This window comes from Zingiber officinale, chromosome 6B, assembly GCF_018446385.1.
Source record: "Zingiber officinale cultivar Zhangliang chromosome 6B, Zo_v1.1, whole genome shotgun sequence".
Lineage (NCBI taxonomy): Eukaryota > Viridiplantae > Streptophyta > Magnoliopsida > Zingiberales > Zingiberaceae > Zingiber > Zingiber officinale.
In genome coordinates, this window is record NC_055996.1 from 137,274,478 (window position 1) to 137,286,520 (window position 12,043).

Below are 12,043 nucleotides of genomic sequence, written 5' to 3' on the forward strand. Positions count from 1 at the left end.
ATATTTTTTTATGTTATAAAAGTTTTAAATATATATATATATATATAGGCCTATTATTGTCTTTACAGAGCCCTCTGTGTTATTTCTTTATCCTATTTCGTAGAAACGCGCTCGCTCTCAAAATAAGGAAAGCAGGACAGCATCGAACGAGAAGGTACGCTTCCTTTTCCTCCCGTAGAATCCTCGATTTGCTCCGGATCTTTTCGTCTTCCCTCGAATCGACTAGGGGCTATTGCCCTCCGTGTCCTGATCTCCTCTGGCATCTCTTTCCCTTCGTATTCGGCGCTCGATTTGGGGTTTTCGCTGGATTTTGTCTGCCTCTATTTTCGTGCTACTTCTGCCGTCCGATCCTCGTTGGGAAGGCTGTCCGCGCTTGATTTGAGGTCTTGGTTGCGGTATTTTGAGGTCGGCCTGTACTGTTCTGATCTGATTTTTTGGATGTAGGGAGGAGGGATGGCGGGGAAGGGTGGAAAAGGACTTCTCGCAGCGAAGACGACGTCGGCGAACAAGGACAAGGACAAGAAGAAGCCGATATCCCGGTCTGCTCGTGCGGGGTTACAGGTAATTCCAGTTGACACCTTCCTTTTGTTGTTTGCCTTGTCTACATCTACTCATCTTGTCTGAGTGCCCATGAGACTTTGCTGTTTTTGTTCTCCGCTCTCTTTTGTTCGACATTGATTTGGATGACTAGCAGATAATAACTTCATCATTGTATGAATTCCGAAAGAACAGTGATCGTCTAGTGTGCTATTAGCATCCATGCAAAAATTTTAGCGCGAGAATATATTTTCTAGCTATTTAGATTGTAGTGTGGCTTTTATAGGAGTTTTTCTTCTTCGCCCTTGGATGTACAGACGGGTAAGTGGATTTGTGAGGTTTCTTGCCATTGATTTATGTAAGTTTAACTTATATGTACGTTGAGCAGGGCCATTTTTCTATGATGTATCTGCCTTCGCTTTTCCGATTCTCCATTTGGTCCCATATGACGTGGATTAATCTTGTCTTGTAGCAATCAAATGATGGTTTTTATGCGCTATGCAAAAATTGTAGTTCAAATAGTAAGGGTGCCATCAATGATTAAGCTGACAACCATTGGTTTGCTTCATAGTTAAGATGATTAACTATCTATTTTATCCATCAAAAACATTTTTAAGTTTGAGAGTTGGTTATTTGCATTACTAGTAGGCAGAGATTTTATTAGTGCATGGACCCTTTTTTTTTTTTGTCTTCGCCGTGAGATGTCCTCATACCAATGTAGATGTTAGACTAGTTCATGGTGGAAGCGGTCAAGTTAAATTCCTTCCAACAATGTCACTATACAAATTTGAATCACAGACCTTAGTAAGGAAGCCCTCCAAATCTTGCTTGCTTACCACTAGACCAAGCAACATTTGGTAACATTTTACGGATTTTGATAGACCAATATATTGATCATGTTCCAGAGAATTGTGTATGTACTTTTTATAGGACAGCCATCTTTCTATCATGTATTTGGCTCCTACTCTGATGAACCTCCCCATCTGGTCCCATATGATTTGGGTTAGTCTTGTCCTGTTCCAATAAAATGATGGTTTGTCTGCAAAATGAAAGAGGAAAATGAAGTTAAGATGGGAATGATGTAGGAATAGCATCAACGACTGATCTGACAATCATTTGTCTGGTTTGAAGTTGAGATGATTAACTACCTATAATATCCATCAAACTTATCCAGTTGGACAGTTGGTTATGAGAGTATCAGGAGTTGAAGTCTGGTATAAATTTCTGAATTCTGACATGGAGGTCAAAGTTACACAATCTGTGCATTATAGTATTTGGTGTTGGGTTTCATTATAATATTCTAATCCTAGTAGGCATAGATGAAGTTATGGTCGAGGTTTTTTTACATTAACATACACGTTGATAAGAGTTACCTTACTTTTTTACATTAACATAGATGAGAAATAAACAAATATATTAGATAAGTCAACAAAAATTAAATAGCGAGTCAACGAAATGTACATGCATAAAACCCAAAATATTATAATAAAAAATTGATCGGACTCGGAGAATAAGTTCATGGGTGGTTGATATCGATATGAATCATCTAAACTGAATTGGTATTGGAAAGATCAATCCTATCTTTTAGAGAAATTGGCATTTCAAGAAAGATTGTTGGAGTATTTAAAGAAACTAGCAATCTAAAGACTGGAATGGTTGCCTCACAGTCTTCTTTCCCATTACCTAATCATGTCGGCAATTGGATCTCTATCAGCTTGTTGTTTCGCTGCTTCTTCTTTGCTAATGTGTTCGATGTATAATCCCATGCTTCGCATTCAGAAGATAATTAATTTAAATTCAATTAGCAGCATATCTCACATAACCTTAGCAACATACATCACATAAATCAAGTAGATAATTAATTTTTGAAAAGCAATGTTTGAAAATGACCAAATTCATGCACTAAATATGTTACACGCATTACAACTGTACTATGAATTCAGTATAGAGGCATGCAAAACTAAACAACTTACAATTTTATTCCATCAAAAATTGGGGGGGGGGAATGTAAAATTAAACAAATGGTGTTAATTTCTATAATTATGAAACTGCAATGAATGTGATAATCTCAAAATAATTAAAATATTTGTCAATTAACAGTATGTTTTATAGTGCATCTAACATCTTAAGTTGTATTTTCATATTCCTTTTAGTTTGCCTTTGTGATTGCTCTAATCTGCCCATTGTTATCCAATTTAAATCTTTGACTTTGCCAATTATCATTCTATAAACCAAATCCATTATGTGATCTATGGCTTATAGAACAAAACTAGGTGATTGAGTTAAATAGATTTCTTTGATATTTATGTTATTCGTATCTATATTTAGATTGAGGAAAACTTTACAAAATAATTGTAAGATTAGCCCATCTTCTTTTTTTCTGTAATGCTAAATTTTGTGAACTGAGGTGTTGTGCAGATAATAAGCAATAATTATTAGTGATGGAAATGTGGAGATGGTTCATATATCGTGTGAAAATTTTAAATTGTTATTAGGTTGGACTCCCGGTAGTTGATAAGCATCTATGAAAATGACATACTGGCTTTGAAGTCGAGAGCCTAAAATCTAAACTGGCTCGATTTGCTAAATGTTTTCACCCTGTGGATAGATGAACATTATTTACTTCTAAATGGTTTATGCAGTTTCCTGTGGGTCGTATCCACCGGCAGCTGAAAACTAGGATTCAAGCAAATGGCCGTGTCGGAGCGACCGCGGCTGTGTACTCGGCTGCTATACTGGAGTACCTTACTGCAGAAGTCCTGGAGCTCGCTGGAAATGCAAGCAAGGACCTCAAGGTGAAGCGAATCACGCCGCGCCATCTTCAGCTAGCCATTCGAGGGGATGAAGAGCTAGACACCCTCATTAAGGGCACCATTGCTGGTGGTGGAGTGATCCCCCACATCCATAAGTCCCTCATTAACAAGTCCTCCAAGGAATAGGTAGTGATCTTGCCAGTTAACTCCATAAGTAGTTATAATTATTCAACATCTTTTTGCTCTTTTTTTGTGGACCTGTAAGCGGTTCGAATGGTATGGGTTGAACGGAATGCAATGTATTGGACCTCTTGATGATCTTATTTAGGAATATCAAACCTTGTGTTTAGTGAATTATGATCATAACTAATTAATCCACAAGTTCACATTATGATCAGAAATCAAGGTAAAATCATCAGGAAAAACAAAATAGATAAGTGGAACAACTTACCTCCTCATCTCCTTGATGAACCCTAATGAATTAGGTTTGTGGTTTGCTTGTGTGCTCCCATCAGCAGATGAAACTGCCAGATGATCTGATCATTAACTTCTAGTTGTTTCCTTGAAGATGAAGAGGTGATCAGATCATGCTGGCAGCTTCATCTGCTTGTGGTACACCAAAATAATTAGTCAATAAAGCACCAGCTAATTGCAAGGATTATGTAAGGAGAGGAAGATTAATCAAAGATAAAAAAAAGGAGGAAAATTAGGGTTTTTGTTTGAAGGCTCGATGAGGAGGAAGAGCTGAAGAGAAGTGAAATTTATAATAGGAGAAAGAGGTGATAGTTGAAAGGGATGCCTTAGAGCATATTTTGAAATTTGTCATGATTCTAAAAAGTTTATATGCTTTCTCTGATTTTTTATTCAATGTTATTGTAACACTAAGAAGAATGATTGCTTATATGGTACAAAACATCCAATTAATTAAATAGAAACTAAAAGTAATGCTATCTAATTGAATGTGTTTAAATTTAGGTGTAACAACTGGTACCACAAGATGTGTAATTAGTCTTTAAATAATTAATGAAAGAGTACATGGGATGTTAATTATAGTTAATGGAGAGTTTATTAGGCAATTAGTCGCTAGCTATCGCAATCAAGACTAAATTGATAGGAAAATAATTCATTGCTGTTTGCCAAACCAATTATTGTAATACTTTCAACAAGACAATTAGCTGAAACAACAATAAATGTACATGAACACGTGAATCAGTCCTTCAAATATAGTCCAATTCGTAGCAGTAGATTGAGGATAATATCAGTCCATGATGTGATGGAAACAGAGATGGTAAGTAACATGGGAACTTAAGCCTGAGAACAGAGCTGAACTCATAGTTGGTAAGTAAAGCTCATCTTTTTGTATTAGAGGATGATTCCTCACTTCCAAGACAAGGACTGGATCTTAATGATAGTGTTTGATCACTACAAATTCCAATATTCCTGGAATGGTTTTTTTTTTTGCCAAGTTTCTGAAGTGTGCAGGTGTTGAACTATACTCGATGATAGTGTTTCTTCAGGCTCTGCTTGGACTATACTTTCGAGGTCTGTCGCAGAGTACTGCATCCTAGCTGGGCAACCTCTGCAGGAACTTCCTTTTACTACACCAACTTCATCTCGTTGCCGGAGGGCTACTTCCAGACGGTGATATGCAACTCCAAGGACTTCTGAGACACTGCAGTGAACCATGACCTGCACTGCATTGTGTGGGAGAATCCTCCGAAGCAGCACCCCTTGAGCTTGGGCTTCAAGGACTATGGGAGGATGATCCTGAGCAGTGTTCTGTTCACAAGGAAGTTCAAGAGGAGTGACCCAGTGCTTGACAAGATCGACCGGGAGCTCCTCCGGCGAAGGAAGGGAGAGTTCAGCAAGGGAGGATGGAGCTTGGATGGCAACCGAAGGGGTTGCTCTGGGCCCACTGATGGTAGAACGAGCTCTGGAGTTCTCAAGCCTGGAGCAGGCTCTAGCAGACTCAAAGCTTTGTTAGCAAAGCTGATTTCCACAAGGAAAAGGCAATGCGGGTAAATTTTGTTAGAGAATTGGACATCCTGATTGAATTTTGGGATTGAGGAGGCTTTTGGAGGGACAAAGTGATGAGTTTTGTTAGAGAAACGAAGTCCAGGTTGATAATTGTGATACTTGCAAAACAGAGGATTTTGTATTAAAAATCCAATCTTGATCGCTTTCTTGACTGTTTTGAGGATGAAAAGAGGCAAATTTGTGATCCTCTTCTTCCTGTAAAAAAAGTGGCGTGGCGTCTTTTACTCTCTCTCTGCGAGAGGCTCCTCCAAAATACGGCGTTAGGGAATGCCGGAAAGATCTTCTTTTCCGCAGCCACAATCTCATCCGACGGCGACCTCGCCGGCCACATTTTCTCCTCCGCCGCCGACCTGGTGAACTCGCCGTGGATGCTGAAGTCGTTGCCTACGTTAAAGCTGCCAGTTTCGTATCTTTTACTGCAAGAAAATCTTCCTGCGCCGACGAACAGAACGATGGAGTATCCGCTCCTGCATCCTGAAGGCGGCGACGACCGACGAGGATCAGGGGCAGTAGCAGAGAATCTATTTGTTGAGATAGAATAGATTGGAATGGATATTAAACTTGTTGCCATACATTTTAATTAATTCTATAAAACCTACTTGTAAATGAATATGCATTATCAATAACTAGTGTCATCAATAACTAGTGTCATCGTGCACATACATTACATGTATAATATAATAATATATAAATTATTTAGATCTTTAAAAATTCAAATTATTTAGATTTTCTAGTATCATCCTTATAAACTAAGAATTAATTATTTGGATAAGATTCGTCAGACTCATGCAATAGTGACTACTGTAACGAGCTTTCCTATGTAAAAAGTTATTTTAATTTAATAGTATACTTGTCTTAGTAAAAAAAACTAAGAAAAGTATATTTTTTAACATCGTCGACCTAAAATATTTATAGAACCTTTTTTGATCATAGTGTTGTCAATTCTAAAATATGAGACTAAAGAGAACTATATTTTTTTTATATAAAACAACCAAAGAAAATTAATGATTAGAAAAATTCATAATAATACGCTGTAGCTGAGTCTCGAACTCCAGATCAATAATTGTTTCGCTTGTGGAATTACTAATAAACCTTGAAATTATTTTTAGTGTAAATAAAAAAAAGGACATTAACGTAAATGTATTTTAGACTTCACCAAAATTAATTAATAAAAGGGAGAGATTTTTAATAAAATAGAAAGATAATAATAATTATATATATATATATAGTGAGAGAGAGAGAAAATAGATAAATAATTTACCTCTCATGATTATAATGATTCTACTTAGATAGAGTTAAAAGAAAATGATTAATCAGATTGGGTAACGTCGAGTCTGGGATGACTGGTCCGGTCCCATGAAAATTTCTTATCGGCCACCAGGGTAAATCGGGAAGCGCACGTGACGATCAACCCAGAGTCTAGTATCCTTTGATTACGCCCCCCTATTTGGAGGAAAAATTTCTGTAAATACACCGTAACTGAGATTCGAACCGCAGATATCTGGGAGACAACCTAAATGTCCTATCACGACACTATAGTTCCGGGGACTAAATAGAGTTAATGAGAGTGATTCACAATACTCATCATGTCATTTTAATATTTCCTTTTTTAATAAAAATAATTTAAATAAAATAGTAAAAATCTAAAAATTGCACCTTTTTTTTTTCATTTTGGGCTTGGAAAGTTTGTGAAACCATGTTGGACTATAAAATGGCCAAAGATTATAGCCCTAACCATTTTTTTTAAAGATTGTCTTGTTTGTCATCTTCTGTAGAGGTTTAACCTACTTGACTTTGTCCTCTTTCAGTGGTCCTATTTTTGGATTTAATCTGCCCAATTAGTTCAATAGATGAAATAGAAATATGGTAAAATTGAGACACATGAAAATATACAAAAAAAAAAAAAAAAAAATCGTGAGTGTATATAATCCACTTTAACAAAAAATCTACATCTCTTCAATTGTTTCATAGTTTGTTTAAATTAAATTTATCCGTCTTGATCAAATTTTAGTATAATATACCATTATTATTAATGATTTAATAAAAAATAATTTTTGTGGTTTGACTTCAATACTTTCTACAGCAGAAATCAGATGCTACGATACATACTGTAGAATTATTAAATTGGATTAAAGTCAAATGGTCGATTGATTTCATAAATAAAGTTAAGAGGATAGATTGATATGATGGTCAAAATTAAAAAAAAAAACAATCTTTAAAATTAGTGTAATTAATCATCTTAGTCAAGAGATTATCTAATCAGATTATTGGGTTGATCAAACGCCAAGTCCATCAAGATTATCCATACGTCAAATCCATTAAGTTATCCGACCAGACCTTTGAGCCTGTCGGAAGCCGAGTCTCTAAATATTGATGAATAACTCAAGACGAGTCAGCACTCTCAGAGCTAAAAATTATTTGTCACTTGAAGATAACACGATTAACTAATCAGATCGAGTAATCCGATCGAACAGAATAGATACCCAATTCCACTTGGTCCTAATTGAATCCTTTTACTAAACAAATAGGCCGAGTGAATGATGAGTTCCCAACAACACTCTAAGTCTAATTGGTTGGTCCTTATGAGCGATTATTGATCGGGTCACAGAAGGAACTCAATCAGCTGGCCATGTAAACATATTGTGGGCCCCTTAAAACAATCTTGTATTTCTTTTTAATGTTTTATGCTACGGAGAACAAAGAATATTCTACCTGCAGGCTGTACATTAGAAGCTTTCTCTCTACCAAATGTAGAGATTGTGAGTTTATTTTGGAAAAGGTGTCAGAGTATTTTTATGGTATGCCCTTTTTTGGACATGCTTTGAAATTCGTACACAGGCAAATAATAATACTATAAAAGGGGTCTCCATATATAGGCATAGATACGCAATGCTACGCAGTTTAACATACTCATAGCTACTGTTCCTCTTACTATTTATCTACTCGACTCAATTACTACCTTGAGCGTTGGAGGGCCTACACTAGGACCTCCTCTCTAGCCTGGTCACTAACACTCTTTTTGATACGCAGGACTGATGGGAGCCACTTTTTGTTGAATTGGAGTTTTCAAGCAGTCAACATCATAGCTACATTCTCAGCCAGTTATCTTCTCAGCTTTTAGACGTCGAGCTTACCTGGGGAGTTAGTCGATTGGTTCAATCAAGACATCATTGGGTTAAACTTACTTTACATTTCTACATTCTCTTTTCTTATATACTTCAGTTAACCCTTTTATTTACTCTGATAGTTTTGGGTAGATTATCTGGCTCTATGCCAAAAGTTAGCCAAGTTGAACTATGATCACAAGATTCTGTAGGTCTCGGTCGAGGGTGACAACAGAAAGGAGATGGGTTGTGCTGGAATGGCTTTGGTCGACAATTCAGAGAGCGATGGCGTCCACTCAGATGAAGCGAGAGTATGCCCGCCGACCGCCAATTCAGGGACGTTGAAATTTAACTCTCTCCTCACTCAAAAGGTGCTCGTGCTACTGAGGCTTCGATGGAGGTTTGTGGTAGAGAGGTGCCTGATTGGATAGGTGTGTCCAATCGACTGTTAGGGTTGATTTGTAGCTAGAGGAGGGATGAATAGCTCGTCACGCTTCGTTTGTTTGTTTCGGTGTTGTTGATATGTAGCAGAAAGAACTCAAAACAAGACTCATAACGCTAACACGTAGATTTACTTGACATCCACCTCAAGAAGAGGTGACTAATCCAAAGATCTACACACGACGTACTCTCCACTATGAAAAACACTCCTTCTCGGTAACTACCGAAGGTGGAGGAGCCTTGAAGAATCTCTCAATACAACAAGAAGAAAAGAATAAGCAAGTATAAAGAAAATCTTACAAGATTTTATACAAATGAAACCCTAGATAGCTTCTTCTTGTGTAAAACGCCTCTTGACCTTGGAACTACAGCAACACTTTGTTCCAAGAAGTTTCAAGAACTGGCGTAAACCTGTGAGAAATGATCGCAAGAAGTGGAGAGTGAATTGAATCGCTGCGAGGAAGAAGGCTTTTGTGCGCTTTCCTTCACAACAGTCATATCCCAATCGATTGGGGAGGCTTGAATCGATCGGTTGATCGATTCAGAACGTCTCTGTGCTCTGCTAAAAACTGTCTGAATCAATCAACTAATCGATTCAGGCTTTCTCGCGATCGCGTGAGAAAACCAGCCCCCACTCGATCGACCGATTGATTGGCGGTGCCCAATCGATCGGCCGATCGATTGGGCTACATTTTGTGCTCACAATCTAAGCTTATAATCGATCGGTTGATCGATTGGGTGGTGTCGACCTTTTTGCATGTCACAAGGCACCCCAAATTGATAAAGATTGGAACTCATTTAAGCTAAAGAAAATGCGTGTAGTGAGGAGTCCCAAGTCATATTTTTCCAAGGATAACTAATATGTGTGTGCATTCTAGAATTGGTTCCAATCAAAGTATTACATCACAAGATCAATTTAACTTTTCATTTAATTAACACTTCAAACTGATTCCTTCCACAATCACAAATAGATCAAAGAATGTCCATTCCCATCTAAACATGATCCATTTCCTTCTCATCAAATAAGCATCAATTAAATTCAGATTTAAATGCACCATTGAATCAATTAATGCAATTCCCTCATCTTCAATCAACAATCAATTCATAATTGCATTCAAATTCAACACTTAACTCATCCACCAAGTCTTCACTTCTCACTAATAATCAACCACATTCTACAAAGGTGAACAATGAAAAATTTAAGTGATTCATTCATCAATCAAGCTCATTAACAGCCACCTCAACATTCAATGAGTCAAACAAGTATTTCCTAAATTCATGAATTGACTAATCCTAACTTATAGAAACCGAAGCAAAGAATTTCAAGTAAAATAAAATTGCAAACCAAGTTAGTAGCTAACATTACTGTAATTGCAGAAATCTTAAGGAATTAGAATTCAAATCAGAAATAAGAACTGGGTTTTTGCAACAAAGTGTTGGTGCAATCGACCTAGGTTTTGATGTGTGTGTCAAAGAGTTTAAGTTAGGTTTTCATATGTATTTGATATGTGTTTGAGTCTTGCAGGACTTTGTGGAACACATGAGAACTTGGTGCGGCCAAGTGTGGGAAGCTCATCCAAGGGCTCGGATCGTTGAGCCGGTGAAGGGTGGTGTGGAAGACATCCGAAGGACCGCAAGACGAGGAGTAATGGAGTGGAGCCGAGGGAAGTGGACTTCAAGGCAGCGTGAAGGATGGCACGGAGAGGAGCCGCGGGCTCGGGTGCATCTGAGGGACGAAGGCCGAGGAAGAGGACTTCAAAGGCGACTCCGGAAAGGATGAGAGGAGTGAATGTACTGGGACCAGTCGACTGATCCAAATTCACAGAATGCTTCTGTGGGGACCAGTCGACTGGTCCTAAGACCAGTCGACTGGTACATGATCGTTGGCAGAAAACGGGCTCTAAAGAGAGCCGTTGGCGTTGCCTAACGGCTAGCACCAGTCGACTGGTGCATGGACCAGTCGACTGGTGTCAGGGTTTGAGTTGATTGGTGATCAACTCTTTCCTCTTATTTAAGGGGAGCTTTGGGGCATTGAAGGGACTACTGATACTCATTATAAACCTTCTGAATCTTGCCCAAAGCTTCCAAGCCAACTCTCTTCCTTCTAACCCTAAGTTTCATCTTGTAAAGAGGAAGAGAACTTTGTGAGAGGTTTGCTCCACCGAGAAGGAGAAGCTTTAGCCGGAGATTGCCGGGGACTGATCCACCAAAGGATCAAGGGCTCGTCCACCTCAAGGACACGTCGTGGAGTAGGAGCAAGCAATCTCCGAACCACGTTACATCAAGCGTGTTAGCGTTTGTATTCTCGTTTGTGGTTCATTGTTTTAGTTTCTATATTTCCGCTTGCGCAAACTAACGTACTGTAGAGAAGAAATCGATTTGGGGGTGGCCTAGCTATCCAACCCCCCTTCAAGCCGACCACCGATCCTCCAACACAAAGAAAATCAAAACAGAATTGCATAAAAAAAAACTCAAACAAATTAAAATAGCAAAGTAATGGATCAGATCTGAGGATCTGAACAGGAACATCAACAATTCAAAGACAAAACAAATAAATCTAAACCCTAAGCATTCCTCAACCAAATCCCGAACTCAACCTTCTTCAATCTGCCAGGAAACCTCCAAAATAGAAGTGCTCTCGGAAACCTCCTTTCAAGCACCCAACAAACAATTCCCGAGCTTTCAGCTATTACCAGGGAATTATCCTAGCTCCAGGAAACCTCCCTTCAGCTCACATTCCTCTGATAACCTCACCAGCCGAAAAACAGAGCATGAATCTGTGAATTTGCAAGCCGGATCGAATTGGCCACATCGTCCAAGTATTGCTGTGAAATGGAGATTGAAAAGAAATCTGTAGCTTCCAGGAGACCTCCCTTAAGCATCTGATGGATGCGAATACGCCGATCTGGAAACCTCCTCAACCGGGTATGCGGCGGCGGAACAGATTCAAAATCGCCATCTGGAGACCTCCTTCAAGCTCTCTGATCACCGGAAGATGAACGTCGGCAGCTGGATGATTGTTGTCGTTGAAGAAGAAGAAGCACCGGATCTGGAAATCGGAATGGGAGCGTCGGCGTCGCGCGAAGAAGAAGACGGCATTGTAGCTCAAAATCGCGAACCGAGCTCACTGGCTACTGTAGCTTCTCGGGGTTTTTAAACCTCCTCAAAACT

General features: G+C 38.7%; 1 protein-coding gene and 1 pseudogene across 2 annotated transcripts; both read left to right on the forward strand.

Annotated features, from left to right (window-relative positions):
• Nucleotides 1-58: 58 nt before the first annotated feature.
• Nucleotides 59-3,644, forward strand: LOC121989837 (probable histone H2A variant 3). Of its 2 annotated transcripts, none has more exons than XM_042544128.1 (3): nt 59-154; nt 445-561; nt 3,180-3,644. In XM_042544128.1, exons 2-3 carry the CDS (start codon nt 454-456, stop codon nt 3,474-3,476), a joined length of 405 nt encoding a protein of 134 aa, XP_042400062.1. In that variant the 5' UTR covers nt 59-154; nt 445-453; the 3' UTR covers nt 3,477-3,644. The 2 variants fall into 2 exon arrangements, with proteins under 2 accessions (XP_042400062.1, XP_042400063.1); XM_042544129.1 differs by lacking the exon at nt 59-154 and adding an exon at nt 164-383.
• A 1,138-nt stretch (nt 3,645-4,782) lies between these two features.
• Nucleotides 4,783-5,473, forward strand: LOC121991632 (annotated as a pseudogene).
• Nucleotides 5,474-12,043: the final 6,570 nt, after the last annotated feature.